The 16076-nt window shown below is 33.6% G+C and overlaps 1 protein-coding gene across 1 annotated transcript; it reads left to right on the top strand.

The window, feature by feature from the left end:
- Positions 1 to 606: 606 nt before the first annotated feature.
- On the top strand, positions 607 to 1725 carry LOC139492134 (uncharacterized). Its single transcript, XM_071280273.1, has 2 exons — positions 607 to 1283; positions 1344 to 1725. The coding sequence occupies exons 1-2, from the start codon at positions 607 to 609 to the stop codon at positions 1723 to 1725; spliced, it is 1059 nt and encodes a 352-aa protein (XP_071136374.1).
- The last annotated feature ends 14351 nt before the right edge of the window (positions 1726 to 16076 follow it).

Here is a 16076-nt window from a genome sequence, read left to right as displayed (position 1 = left end):
AGGATAGTTTAAGAAAGTTATTAAAATTCTAAAAACTTTAACCACAGAGTGAATGTAATGGTTCCCCGCAGAAAAACTAAGTCCATTTGTAAGTAAAATACGGAAAAAATGGAATTTTATTTTTACAAAATTTACTTCTGGATATTATCTTATGATCATAAACAAGCTTCTGTCCAAGTTTGGTACAAACCCAGGATAGTTTGAGAAAGTTATTAAAATTCTAAAAACTTTAACCACAGAGTGAATGTTTTGTTTCCCCGCAGAAAAAACTAAGTCCATTTATAGTAAAATATGGAAAAATGGAATTTTATTTTTACAAAATTTACTTCTGGATACTATCTTATGATCATAAACAAGCTTCTGTCAAAGTTTGGTAGAAATCCAGTATAGTTTAAGAAAGTTATTAAAATTTCAAAAACTTTAACCACAGAGTGAATATTTGTTGACGCCGCCGACGACGCCGACGACGACGGAATGTAGGATCGCTTAGTCTCGCTTTTTCGACTTAAGTCGAAGGCTCGACAAAAATGATATAATCTCATTATATGTTGTATGCTATTATTGATTAACAGTTGATGAGAGAGAATTGCATATTTTTTTCTAAATATGGCTATGTCCCTACCACAAGGACAATGTCCTGTACAATGTCAGTTATGTGAAGGAGACCCTAAAGTAAAATGGAAGTGTCTTGACTGTGACTTATTGATGTGTAGTAAATGTAAGGATAAAGTACATTCTAAATTCAAGTCAGAAAAAGACCATAGAATCATTTATATAAAGGATGTAGGCCAACAAAGCAAGAGTGTAGACCAACAGGACAAAGAAGTTACTGGTCGGTCAGAAGCAGGAGTAGGCAGTTCTCCAACTAATGTTAAACTAATAAACATCAAAGAATACAAGACGATTGACATACAAAGTTTAGCAGTATCTCTAGATGGTTCATTATGGATTGGTAATGGCGATGAGGAGGAAGGTTTCCATCCCTTTACATCACATACAGCACTACAGAATATAAAACTTGTAGGAGATAAGTTGAAGATTATATCAGGTTTTAATCTGTTGATATGGGATGTAGCTGTTACTCCTAACAATGATATCCTACTGGCTACAGGCGAACAAAGACTAAAGCAGATCAAGGCTGGATCCAATAAAGTGTCTGATTCTGTATACTTTGTAGAACTGTCTTATATCAAAAGTGTACATGCGACAAAAGATGGCCTAGTGATAGTAGGTGGAGATAATGTGGTTGTTGTTATGGATACAGATGGTAAACATCTAGCAAGGTATGAAGAGGATGAAAACAAGAAACTTACATTTGATGGAACTATTTGATCTATAACCAGTACCCTGAACGATAATATTTTTGTGACAGATCCTAATCCAAGAGTAGTTGTGTTAGGTAAAGAAAATGCCATCAGTAATTACACAGGACATCCTTCTATCAACAGGCACAGTGCATTCGATCCTCGGTCAGTTATAACCACACCAATGGACAATGTAATTGTAGCTGACTATAGCAGTCATACATTACATATACTGGACAACACTGGTCATCTACTGACCACCTACAATACCAAGGACATAGGTATAGAATATCCAAGACCCCTGGCAATTACTATGGAAGGACCCTTTGCAGTGTTGTATATAGGATGTCGTAATACAGGGTCATGTGAAGACAGTTCTGACACTGGCCAGCTGTACAAAAGGAATATTATGGGATGTTAAATCAGTTTTCTTTAAATATCTTAACATTTAACATACAAAACAAGACAATATAATATCATTATGATGTTCATGTTAAATGTTAGCTGTATGTCACTAGAAAGAATTACAAAAATAAATGTATATATCTTGGGTTTTTTTCATTTTTTTTTTTTTATCATTATACAATATCAATTACCCTTCAAAGTACACTCTATATAAAAAATAAAAGATGTTGTATGATAACCAATGACTCAACTCTTCACCAGTGACCAAATGACGTACAAATTAACAAATGAATGTCACCATACAGCCTTCACAAATGAGAACCCAAACAACATCCCAAGCTATAAGAGGCCCAGAAATGACAAATGTAACACAATTCAAACGAGAGCAGCCGGTTTATCAAAAAGAAGTATGTGTGTCTGGAACACTGTTGACTGGCTTGTAAATATGCAAGAGCATGACTGTTTTTTTTTTCCTTTGAAACTTTGATTTGTTTTGTTTCTGCATAGTTTCATAGAAGATGGCTTTATGGTTTTTAATGCTCTCATTGTTCAATTATAAACAGTAATGGGGATAACTAGATTGTTAAAGAGAATTAATCAATATTCAAACTTGGTCTTTGTTTGGTGCAAATGGTTAAAAGCATTGTGAACACATTTCTTAACATTTGCTTGAGGCAAGGTAAGTCTTGATACACATTTGATATTTGTTTTATAACATTTGGTTGAAGAATTATAACATTTGGTTAAAGAGTTATACCATTTGGTTGAAGAAAAGTAATCTTTTTTATATTTAGAGCACAGAATGTCAAATTTTGACAATTTTTACATTTATAAAGGGACATAACTTATGAATGGTAAACGTGAAGCTACTGAAATTCAATCATGATGATGATCTTTATGTTATGGTTATAAGCATAGTGTATACACTTCATTATGCTAATATAAAAAAGAAGATGTGGTATGATTGCCAATGAGACAACTATCCACAAAAGACCAAAATGACACAAACATTAACAACTATAGCTCACCGTACGACCTTCATCAATGAGCAAAGCCCATACCGCATAGTCAGCTATAAAAGGCCCCAATAAGACAATGTAAAACAATTCAAACGAGAAAACTAACAGCCTTATTTTTGTACTAAGTCAGTTTATAGAAAAACCTCAAAGACTCAAATGGTAGGTTGCAACAGAATATTCCGTAGACAATGAAGAATTGTTGATACTAACAAGTGAAACTGCGAGCTACTGCTCACTGATGATACCCCCGCCGCAAGTGGATAATATTAATAGTGTAAAAATATGCACGTGATGAATCTGAAAACGCATCACACGGTATAGCTGACTTATATAAATCCTGAAACCAAATTTCAGAAATCCTTGTATTGTAGTTCCTGAGAAAAATGTGACGAAAATTTTCAACTTGGCTATCATGTGTAAAATCATACAAGTGTTCGGTAAACAGGAAGTTGTCGAGTGATGAATCTGAAAACGCATCACACGGTATAGCTGACTTATATAAATCCTGAAACCAAATTTCAGAAATCCTTGTATTGTAGTTCCTGAGAAAAATGTGACGAAAATTTTCAACTTGGCTATCATGTGTAAAATCATACAAGTGTTCGGTAAACAGGAAGTTGTCGAGTGATGAATCTGAAAACGCATCACACGGTATAGCTGACTTATATAAATCCTGAGACCAAATAGAAATCCTTGTATTGTAGTTCCAGAGAAAAATGTGACGAAAATTTTCAACTTGGCTATCATGTGTAAAATCATACAAATGTTCGGTAAACAGGAAGTTGTCGAGTGATGAATCTGAAAACGCATCACACGGTATAGCTGACTTATATAAATCCTGAAACCAAATTTCAGAAAGACTGACGGACGGACTGACGGACGGACTGACTGACAGACAGAGGTAAAACAATATACCCCCCCCCCTTTTTTTTAAAGTGGGGGTATAATTAACACTTTAAAAATACCTTGATGGTTGGAGATGATATCACAAATAGGGTTTTTCTTTCAATAATTTTGCTGAAAATGTTTGAAAAAATGGAGAGAAAAATCTCCTTTTAAGAACATTGAAACAGCTATAAAACTACCATAAAATTTACCTACAATTTATAATGATTGTTTTATCAGTTGATTATGTCATATGGCACGTGTCAAAACGGTTCATTGATTTTCGGCATATCAAAGAAACGGGCACGTGCCTAAATAATGTTGAATATCTTGTTTATTTATGATTATTTTTCTATAAAATTTGAAATTTATGCATTAAATATCAATCTCTTATATAATATGTAAAAATAATACACATAACAACACTCCTCCTAGTCCTTAGTGGCATTGTATAGTCCTTAATGCACTAAGGAGTCCTTAGCAGTGTTAAGACGTACCGATAATTCAAGGTTTATAGCATTTGTTTATGGTACTGTTTTCTTTAGGTGACATGTTTATTGCCTAATTAACACCTTTATGATGTTTTTTAATCTGTTGATCACTTTATCATGGGTTAATAAGTGTTTTCATAACGATTTACAGGGGTCAATGTTTACTTTGCAATTCCCTTCAATCCAGACTGTTTGTGACCTTCGTTTCTTCAGGCTTTAATTTTTTCAACTTTTTTAGAAAACTTAAATTCACAAATTTAAAAAACCCAAGAACATGTAAATATTGCTCAAACCACGAAAATTGATACCCACGAATTAAAGTACCTTCACAGTATTGCAATGTTAACATACTATATGAACCTTACTTCAAACAAAAATTTTCAAAACATGTACCCTATTGCTTGTATATATAAGACCAGCTGTGTCTAGTTTTAACCATTTATCAAATCTTTAAAACTAATAACAATTATCTAATCTCATGATTTGCGTTATTATTGAATAACAGTTAATCAGAGATAGTTGGTTTGCAGAATGTTGTCCTTCTCTGGTCAGTAAAATGTAAGAAAAAATAATTTCTACAACAAACGTTACTTGTAAAAATAAAATACAGATAAGATACATCATTAGATAGGATTTACTTTACTACAAGTTCTGACGAGTATATACACATTCATTTTGAAGCATAATCATAGAACATTGATTCCTTAGTACATAGAAAAGACCTCATTTCAGTAGACCAATACTGTAGAGTCCTTGTTTTACATTTCCCCACATTTATTTTTATGATAAATTATCAAATATTTACACTAATAAAAATTATCTAATCTCATATAAGATGTATGTTGTAGATTATTATTGATTAACAGTTGGTGAAAGAAAGCTGCATATATTTCTTTCAATATATGGCAATGTCCCTACCACAAGGACAATGTCCGATACAATGTCAGTTATGTGAAGGAGACCCTAAAGTAAAATGGAAGTGTCTTGACTGTGACTTATTGATGTGTAGAAAATGTAAGGATAAAGTACATTCTAAATTCAAGTCGGAAAAAGTCCATAGAATCATTGATATAAAGGATGTTGGTCAACAAGGCAAGGGTGAAGAACAACAAGACACAGAAATATCTGTACATCCAGAAGCAAGAGTAAGCAGTTCTCCAACTAATGTTAAACTTATAAACATTAAAGAATACAAGACTAGAACAGTGGACATCACTTTTTTTGGCAGTATCCCTAGATGGTTCATTATGGATTGGTGATGGAGATATGGAGGAAGGTTTCCATCCCTTTACATCATATACAGCCCTACAGAATGTTAAACTTGTAGGGGATATGGTGAAGGATATATCAGGTTTTAATCTGTGGGTATGGGATGTAGCTATTACTCCTAACAATGATATTCTACTGGCTACAGAGGAACCAAGACTGAAGCAGATCAAAGCCGGATCTAACTAAGTCATTGACTCTGTATACTGTACAAAAAGGTATACTATTGCCAGAATTCATCTGACTTAAGATGGCCTAGTGATAGTAGGTGGAGATAAAGTGGTTGTTGTTATGGATACAGATGGTAAACATCAAACAAAGTATGAAAGAGATAAGAACAATGGACCTATATTTGATGGATTTATTTGGTCTATAACCAGTACCCTGAATGGTAATATTTTTGTGGTCCAGACATATTCTAATCCAAAAGTAGTTGTGTTAGGTAAAGGAGATGCCATCAATAATTACACAGTACATCCTTCTATCAACAGGCACAGCACGTTCGATCCACAGTCAGTTATAACCACACCAATGGACAATGTTATTGTGACTGATTATAGCAATCATACACTACATATACTGGACAACACTGGTCATCTACTACCACCAATAATATCAAAGACATAGGTGTAGAATATCCAAGATCCCTGGCCATAACAATGGAAGGAAACTTTGCAGTGTTATATATAGGATGTAATATGACATTCAAAGAAAGTTCTGACACCCGAAAGCTGTATAAAATGAACATAATAGGATGTTAATTCTGTGCCGTCAAAATCGTTTAGATATTCTGTAACTGTAAATCAAACAAAGCAAGATAATCATAAAATCTAAAATATGATCTTGATGTAAAATGTTACCTGTATATATTAACCATGATAATGTAACACATTACATGGATAAACATATTTATATGTGTGAATGCTATCATTAAATGTTGTTTAAGGGCATCCGATACAGTTTCAAGGGAGTTAACTCTTGGCACGACGTTAAGCGTTTGAATTCCCGCAAAACGTCAATTTTTGCGGGACGTAATGCGTGTAATTTTCCGTAATAAGAAACGTTATGTGGAATTTCGATGCTCCAATTTCTGTTTCTCCCGCATGCTAACTTCTACGCCATTACTATTAGTGCATTTGATTCTAACAGGATAACAGTCTAATAACATCATAAGAAATAAAACAAATTGCTGTTTCTTTGAGATCTTCAATAACATAATGTAAAGTGAGCAATCTCAAGACGACTGACCCTTTTGGTGTTACTAATATCATGCATGTCAATTATCATTTTTATTATCATTCATCATCCATGACATTTTATTGCAGCACAGGAAACCAATGATATTTTAAAACTAATACCGAAAATGTAGGTACACGCCGCTAATATAAAAGAATAAAGTTCTTATTTCCTCAACGTTGCACTTACTTTATCTAACAAAAGGCAATAGCCAACAATATGTTTATACACCCGTATTTTTTTTACGGGACGTATTATGGTACACAAATGTCCGTCGTAAACATGGAACAGCATATTATCCAAATTTCATTAAACTGAACATGGTTGTTTTTTCAGTCATGATGGTCAAACGATCTGTTTAATTTTTGGTGAACTTTTTGAGGTACAGGACTTTGTAACTAAAACAGATTTTTTTTCACAGTTCGCGCTGTAACTCAAAAACGATTTATGACTATTGCTTAACAATTTACACACTTCTTAGTTATATTAATCTGAAGATATGTATATACTTTCAGTGAGGATGATTCAAAATTTGATTTTAGAGTTATTGAGTTTATGACAAAAAGTGGGAGTTTTTACATGTCGCGCCGTATCTCAGAAACTATTTATAATTATTGCATACAACTTCACATACTTTTTAGTTAAATTATTCTTAAGATCTGTACACTTTTACGTGATGACTCTTTAATTCATTTTTGAGTTCTTAATTTTTTATTGAGCTTCAATTTGGGGATCATATAAAACATGTTGTGATATACAAACTTACTATTGAGCAAGAATAATGAATGAGTCAAGATATACTTAGCATGACTTCCTGTACAACTCCCGTGTTATTTTAAAAACATGTAAAATGTTTTTTCATAACACGACGGGCGTATCATGCGCTCGTAGCGCAGCTGTTTATTTTGTTCCTTATATTTTTGTAAATATATTAGAGAAATGACGGAATGACAGCAAATACAATGCAATTTCCAATATAATCAATGTTTCCAAATGGCATAACTCTTTTAAAGAATATTTGATATGCACTGATTTTCGAACGTATCCATACGATATCAGTTTTATAAAAAGTTGGCAAGAATTGTTCACTTGAAAAATGTAATTAACCCGAAGGACCGGAAGGACAGACAGAGGAATTGACGTGCGATATTTTATGTACGTGCTATGGTGAAAAAAATATATAGTTATTTACCAATAAAATTACGCTATGAGAGAAGGATTTTAATCGCAACTAATCCAATCGTTTTTGCCAAATCAAAAATTTCAAAGTTATAGTTTCATTGTTTGGACAAGAGCATTCTTTAGGAAATTGAAGATTCTCCTTTATAAGAGTTTGCTTTTGTTTTCTGACCACATAAAACAGAAGATGTAGTATAATTGCCAATGAGACAACTTTCAACAAGAGACAAACATGACACAGAAATTAACAACTATAGGGCACCGAACGGTCTTCAACAATGAGCAAAGCCCATACTACATAGTCAGCTATAAAAGGTCACGAAATGACAATGTAAAACAATTCAAACGAAAAAAGTAACGGCCTAATGTATGTGATGCAATTTATGTACAAAAAAAAGAAGTTCCGTTTGCAGGATAAAGCTGAGTTCACACGTAATTCGAATTCGATTCGCATTAACTAATTCGAATTAGTTTAATTCGCATTCTAAATGTTTGACGTCCTAACGTAAATTCTAATTCGAATTGCAATGCGCGTTAAATTTGATTTACTGTCCAAACGACGTGAACTTTTAATTCGTATCAACAAAAACGGATTTCTCAGGGATTAAAACGTGAATAAAAGGATTTTAAGAAATATTTGTAATGAAACAGCAGCCCACCAAACAAAACAAAACAAATCTAGAGGTCAACATACGGTATGAAATAATATACGAGTGTGTACAGTAAATGTACCTGTATGTCAAGTTCTAAATTGCCGAGTCTTTAATTTTAAAAGCCGTTAACATTATCAACAGTCCGTTATAACTTTTCTTGAGATGTTTCTCACTTAGACCACAAACAGAGAGAGGTATTTGTTATTCACATGATTTTATTTCCGGAAACAATATAACCAATTTATAGATAGTACTTTACAAGCAATATTTATACATCTGAAAAATGTCGCCGGTAATTTGCAGAGATAACGACGAAATTGTCTGCCAGCGACGTCGTGCACTTTAGCGCTAACGTTGAGGTTACAAAGGGGGGACGCAATTTTTAGGATAAATCGCGTTTATCATGGAATCAAGCACGGTGGCCTATAATTTTTATTTGAGATTTGGAGAAAGCATGACAAAATGCAGTTTATGCAGAAAAATGATAAAAATGACATTTTCAGAAACAGTTTATTTCCATTTTTTTAGGTTTAAAAAAATACCACTTTGAGCATCTGGTCCGCAATGTCAAGCAAGGCTTGAATAATTGTGTAGTTATTCGTGTAGTGATTTATTTTTTTCCTTTTTGTCACTTATCACAGCTTCAGATTGAACCCGATCTTAATAATTTACGACGAAAAATATTTGCTCCAAAACATTTATAACATTGCCTAATTGTTTTACAAAATCGCACAAATCCCCAATTTTCAGCCTCAATTTTCTCGAAAACGAGCACGGTGACCTATGTTTTATTTTGTGTTTTATTTTATAACTCGCCAAGGCCTACAACATATTACAAAATTATAAAAATGACATTTTATCGAGAAACTGTATCGGATGCCCTTAAAGTATTGCTTCACTTTTTTCATTATTATACAATATTAAATACACCTCAAAGTCGATTGTTGTTAAAAAAAAAAAAGTAAAACCCCAAAGATGAAACAAGTCTTATGAATATAATAAGATAACAACAACTGATACATAGCAAAAAGTCAAATAAAGATAATTGAGTATGCAGTATTATTGCCAAAGAGATAAGAGAGAGACACAGGAAACCAAATGGACATACAACATGTGCAAACTCATGAGTTAAAATAAAACTGACAACATCATGGCTAAAAAATGGAAACACAAACAGACAAACAACAGAACACAATACACATTATAGAAAACAAAAAACTAAACAATGTGAACTCCATCAAAAAACTTGGGGTGATCTCAGGTGCACGGTAGGGTATGCAGATCATGCTCAACATGTGGCCCCATCTTGTTTTTATACTAATTAATTGTTGGTCTTTAAACGCCACTTTTAAGGGTCACTTTTGCAAATGTTTTGGGCTATTTTGAAGCGGACAGTTTTTATTGGTGGAGGAAGTCAGCGTCCCAAAAGAAAACCACTGAACTTTGTTAGAAAAACTAACAATCCAAGTCAATTAAGATTAGATTTGAGTGCACCTGCAGGTTCAGGGTTCAAACTCACAACCTAAATGTTGACTGGCTAGTTATTAAAAGAGGGACGAAAGATACCAAAGGGACAGTCAAACTCGTAAATCTAACACAAACTGACAACGCCATGGCTAAAAATAAAAAAGACAAACAGAAAAACAATAGTACACATGACACAACATAGAAAACTAAAGAATAAACAACACGAACCCCACCAAAAACTAGCGGTGATCTCAGGTGCTCCGGAAGGGTAAGCATATCCTGCTCCACATGCGGCACCCGTCGTGTTGCTTATGTGATTACAAATCCGGTAAATAGTCTAATTCGGTAGGTCAAATTCATGAAAGGGAAGGAGATTGTAGTTACGACGTAAGGAACATATCCGATATCATTTGTGAAACGGTTATTCCATAACGGTCAACCAACTCGTGATGGCGTCCGTAAAATTTACGAAGGGATGATTTCAACTTCACCATTTGGAACTCTTGGTTTTATAGCTTCCTTGTGAGCAGTAACCCTCTATCAAGAAAGTCATGATAGTAAATGCAAGCACGGGAATATCGTATCAATTGGGAGATATATACCCCGTATGCAGGTGCTGCTGGAATGCTGCTACTTAGAAATGGAAAGTTCACAATTGGAAAGCTGAAATCATCTCTTTTGTCGTAAAGTTTTGTCTTCAACCGACCCTCATTGTCAATTTCTAGATGTAAGTCAAGATATGAAGCCGACTTAACTGTATCTGTAGTATCCTTTATCTCCAATTCGATGGGATAGATGCGATCCACATAGTCACCAAATTTTGAATTGTTTAGTGAAAGAACGTCATTTATATAGCGGAAAGTAGAGTTAAAGTAGTAGAACTTCTTAAACCACTTGGCCACCAAGGCTCCTTTTTTAATATTAATTGGAATTAGCACAGGTGAAAACTGGAGGTTTAGACAAGAATTCATCAATATTGACATCATGTAATTGAAAAGTTTCGTTGCAAAGTTCTGGTTTGTTATAGGTATAAGAAATGAAAGATACAGACTGATCTTTAAAATAGGGTTGTATTCTATATATTATATTGTAAATATCTTTATTAAATCTTTATGTGATTGCATAATGGGAGATTGATAACTTCAATAGTTAAGCAAACATTATTGATTTATGGAGTTCAAACTATGGGAGGAATTCACACATTAACAGTAGTCATGCAAAAGTTTTTCTTTGTATTACGAGTAAGCCAGAAAAAGCACTTAAGAAGTTTTAGTCAAATTCTTTAATTTAGAAAAAATCTATCATGATTATTGTGTCAATAATAGGAAGATGATTAATTCATTCACATGTTTTTAGTTAATCAGTTATAAATACACAATTGTACAACATATAAACATGGCTGTATCTATTTATCAGTAATTACAAATAAGTCAACACAGTTTTATCTGATGAAACATGTATACATACATAACAATACAGATTAGATACCCCATTTGTATGATCTTGCATAGGAATAACTTTGCTAAGGTCGTGTTCACCTTGACCTAAACTCGGTATATTGTATTAGTGTAATTCACACATAAACAAAACACAGTTACGTTCCCATTGATAAAACTCAATGTTTACATGTAGTTTAAATCATGTTTTGTCTACATGCAGTCTATAGTCAATGTAGGGGCCTTGACGTGTGGGTTAAGTATCATACACAACAATATGTAACGATATCGCCTCGTCTTATTAATACTAGTGTTGGGGTTGCGACTAGCTCATGAACAAAAACACATCTTACGTTAACGACATTTTAATAAGAGAGAGTAAAACAAAAAGGCATTTCCGGACATCCCTTGTACAGTTCCGTAAAACATATGAAACTGAATTACACATATACATATAATATATATCTAAATATATAACATCCCCCGGCAGAAAGAAAATTCCCAATGAATTTTTGCATATGTGGAATTCATACCACAATCAAATAAAATACATGCTCAATAATACCAATATATCTTTCTAACTTTCATAATATTCAAAATTCTCTCAACTTTCAATATATAAAAACAAACAAGTAACTGGTATGGATAACTTTGTGGAATAAGCATCTTGTAACAAATTGCAGAGTACTACATGTATAGAAAATATCTTGTTCGTCATAAACGTGACAGTTAATATCATATGATATAAATTACTATGAAATCACCAGAGACCTTACTCTTATTTTGTAGATAAATGCTAAACGTGATAAAATATGCACACTTTCAAAGAGTCGCACACAAAAATACAATATAAGACCAGATCATAAAACTCTCATGCACTCTGAATTTCTCGTGAACCATACTATTCACAGCAATACTACTCAGGTTATTCGTGATTAACATATAAAAGTCACTGACAGGTATTCATACAATCTCATTTGGTTATCTATGCCTTACTATTCCAATTTCCATGTTTTGGGGGTATTAAACTTATTTCACTAACAATCCGCACTACAGAAAAAACAATGTTCATTTCTTAAAATAAAGTGTAGTTTTCTTTATAAAGTTTTGACAATACGATTAAGTCTTTAACTAATCCTTGCAACTTTCGAAATTACAAACAAAAGTTTTATACGATACGCAAAATCCTATATTCAAAATGAAAAAAAAAAAACACAAAAAAAACCTTCTTTTAACTACATGTTCTAAAGTCAAGGAATTTGCCTTTCAAAAGTAATTTAGGCTAACTGCCTTTAAATTCTAATAAAAGCTTCATTACAAAAAAAACCATGATTATCAAACAAAATTATTCATGTTATCAATAATCAATACAAAATATTGCAATAAGCATATTTGTAAGTGATGCCGGAATGATATAATAAAACATCAATGCATAATAATACAAAATATAATAGGGAACACACAATAAATGTTCACAATTCTCTTTTCTTTTGCCTCTTGGTCTTCATTTACGGATATCCAGTATAACGGATATCTTACTATGAGATAAATCTCACAAGTAAGTTTGCGAAAGAATGAAATACAGACGGCAAACACAGATCCTTGACGAATTATTAATATCATGAGTCGATGTTCCAAATTTCGATAAATGTTACGTTTTACATAGCTACTTCATCAAATTGTCATGAGATCAATCTCACAGACAAATAGTAACTTGTGAATATATACAGTTGTATTGCGCATGTAGTCATGAGAAAACTCTCACAGACAAATAGTCTACTTGTGAATATATATATATACAGTTGTATCGCGCATGTACTCATTAGATAAATCTAACAAGTATATAAATGGTGGACGCTAATTAAATAAAGATGATGATATGACATTAAAAATGTTTAAATTTTTGGCGGAGGTCGAGATTTTAATTTGGCCTTTGCTTTCGGTCCAAGCTGATGTTCTTGAAGCCACATAGCGTGTTGGGCTGGTTCACCAACTATATGAGCAAGATACGCTCTTTTTCCATTCATAATTTTGTGCGCTAGAAATCGTTTCACTTTTAACTGACTTGCAGACGTTGATTCGCTAGATACGTCAACCTCACTAAAATGAATGAAATTATTATCTTTGAACCTAGCGGGTAATTTCTTAGTGAGCTTTGGGCGAGACATGGCTGTACTATTTTCAACAATCAAAATATTATCTGATTTGCTTGTATTATCAGAATCGGAAGTATTTTCAGATAAATTGTCATAATTGGTGTTCTGGTTGTCCTTAACAGGCGTATTATCCTCATCCATAGATGTATAATCTTGCACTTCAACAACGTCTAGTTTCGTATGAACAGGGTCCATAAAATATTTTGACGGATTTGGTTTTCTCACATACGCAGATTTCAGTCTATTGATATGCACTGACTTTGATAGAATTTTGTTCGTGTGTGGGTCCTTCAGGGTGTACATATGAGGGCTATTTACTGCAGAAATCACATATGGACCGGCAAATTTATTCTTAAAATTTTTCTCCTGACCCGGTTGGCTCTTTCAACAAATAAACATAGTCGTTTTCATTAAATGAAATATTTGATATTTTGTCCTTATTTACTCGGTCCATCATTTTAACTTTTGAATTGATAGCATTTTTCTCGACTTCAGTACGTATAATGTTTAATTTTTCACATTGCTGTTTCAGATACGTATGGCAATCTTTAGGTACAGACGAAAAGTCGGTGTCCTTAATATGTAGAGACAACGGAAATTGGGGTCTTTTCCCAAACACTATTTCAAAAGGCGAAAATCCAACACTTTGGTTTGGCGTATTGTTCATCGAAAATACTATTCCCGGTAATACGTCCTCCCATGGTTTTCCTTTTACAATAAACGGTGTTAGTCTTTCCGATAAAGTTCTGTGAGGTCTCTCACATGCTCTCAAACAATGATGAGCGAAGCTAGGGGTATATTGCTGAATAATATCCAATAAACGACAAACTTCTCGGAAACATTTACCAATAAATTCCGATCCTTGATCACTAACGATAGTTCGACAAACTCCAAATTGCGTGACTAATCTAAAAAGAGCATTTCCTACTGTTAACGGATCAGTGTTAGGTATCGGCTCTGCAAACATGTATTTACTAAATAAGTCAATCGCAGTAAAAATGTAAGAATTGCCACTTCGAGAGACAGGGACGGGTCCATATTGAAGGTCCATTTCCCAAACTTCAAATGGTGCACACGGCGTAGGAAATGACGTAATGGACGCTTTTGTTTTTAGTGTGGTATTTTTCCTGCTTTGACATTCATGACATGAACGAATATAATCAGTTACTTTTTCACTCAAATTCGGAAAATAGTACTGTTCTTGGATTAAATCAAGAGTCTTTTGTATACCACAATGTCCACCTAATGTCAAATCATGATGTAATGCAATTATTGTTTTCAATGAAATTTCAGGGACAACTAGCTGAAAATTATTCATTGTTTTTGCACGCACTGATTTCCTATTTCGTGTATGAAATAATATTCCATTGATCAAGTGAAAATTTGGTATTAATAAAAGAAGTCTGCGGGATTCTTTCTGCAGCTTTGATAGTTCGTTTCTTTCAAGATACTGAATTAAAGGTCTGCAGTTTGTGTCATTGCGCTGCAATTCATGTATCGACTCTATACTAAATCCTTTTTCCCTAAAAATGTCAATCGATTTCAAAATATTTACATTTGGATCACTATCAATACCAGTATCAGAGTCTCGTTTGTTGGTATAATTGTTCGTGATTTCATTTTCACTTATATAAGTAACCTGCGTTTCATTAACGTCAGTAGTTTGCTCAAATATTTTGTCCGAATCCTGTACATTATCACTTGCAGTGCTTTGATTAAATATTTTGTCTGGCTCTTCATTTTGAGAACTTTCAGTGCTTTGATTGAAAAATGTTGCACCACATTGAGAAGTAGCACTATCAGTACTTTGATCAAATATTTGATCCGATTTTGGTAAATTAGTCGACTGAGTGATTTGTTGATAAACTTTTTCAAACTGGTTCAACTGATCAGAAATCGATATTTGAGTATGCTTCGAGTCACAATCGGTCAGTTTATTCAAAGGTTCTGATTTTTTCACTACGTTATATTTCTTTCGTGGGTAAAGTTGTATCGTTTTTCGCGGTTTACGTTTCTTTGCTACACGTGCAAACTGTTGATCAATGTCTTCAGTGTCGGCATCATATTCATTTTGTGCCTGTAACAATACATTTTTGCGTGGAACACTATTATCGACGGTGTACATCGGAACTGGCGCAGGCAGACAAATATTGTTCAATTGTAAATTTTTACTGTCGCTAGTATCCGAGTCATGTAATAAAGTGGTCAATTGAATACCTCCTGGAACAATTATTTGACCTGTATTTTGCGGTTCATATGGGAAGTACGGATCTTGCTCGTCTGGACTTTCAAAGGCGTTATTAGTCTCTTGCGTGCATCGTGACAAAGCATCCGGAACCTGCATTTCCCTCGCAGGTTTGTATTGAATTTCAAAATTATATTGCTGCAAAATAGCAATCCATCGCTCATAAATGGCGCCTTTCAGTTGGTTGCTAAATAGCGGTTTCAACGCTTGGTGGTCGCATTCTATAACAAACGGCTGTGTACGTAGGTATGATGAACATTCTAAAACGGCGGTAACCATGCCAAGTAATTCTAGCTTTGTTGGGCCATATGATTTCTGCCATTTACTAAGTGCT

Source organism: Mytilus edulis, chromosome 10 (assembly GCF_963676685.1).
Source record: "Mytilus edulis chromosome 10, xbMytEdul2.2, whole genome shotgun sequence".
In the NCBI taxonomy this organism is placed as follows: Eukaryota; Metazoa; Mollusca; class Bivalvia; order Mytilida; family Mytilidae; genus Mytilus; species Mytilus edulis.
Note: the sequence above shows the minus strand (reverse complement) of the source record. Positions and strands in the feature narration are given on the sequence as shown.

What these genes read in the sequence shown, in the direction of transcription:
- LOC139492134 (XM_071280273.1), top strand. Translation starts at nt 607, where the DNA reads ATGGCTATGTCCCTACCACAAGGACAATGTCCTGTACAATGTCAGTTA. An exon ending in GATGGTAAACATCTAGCAAG is followed by an intron (nt 1,284 to 1,343) that starts GTATGAAGAGGA and finishes ATCTATAACCAG; the next exon opens with TACCCTGAACGATAATATTT.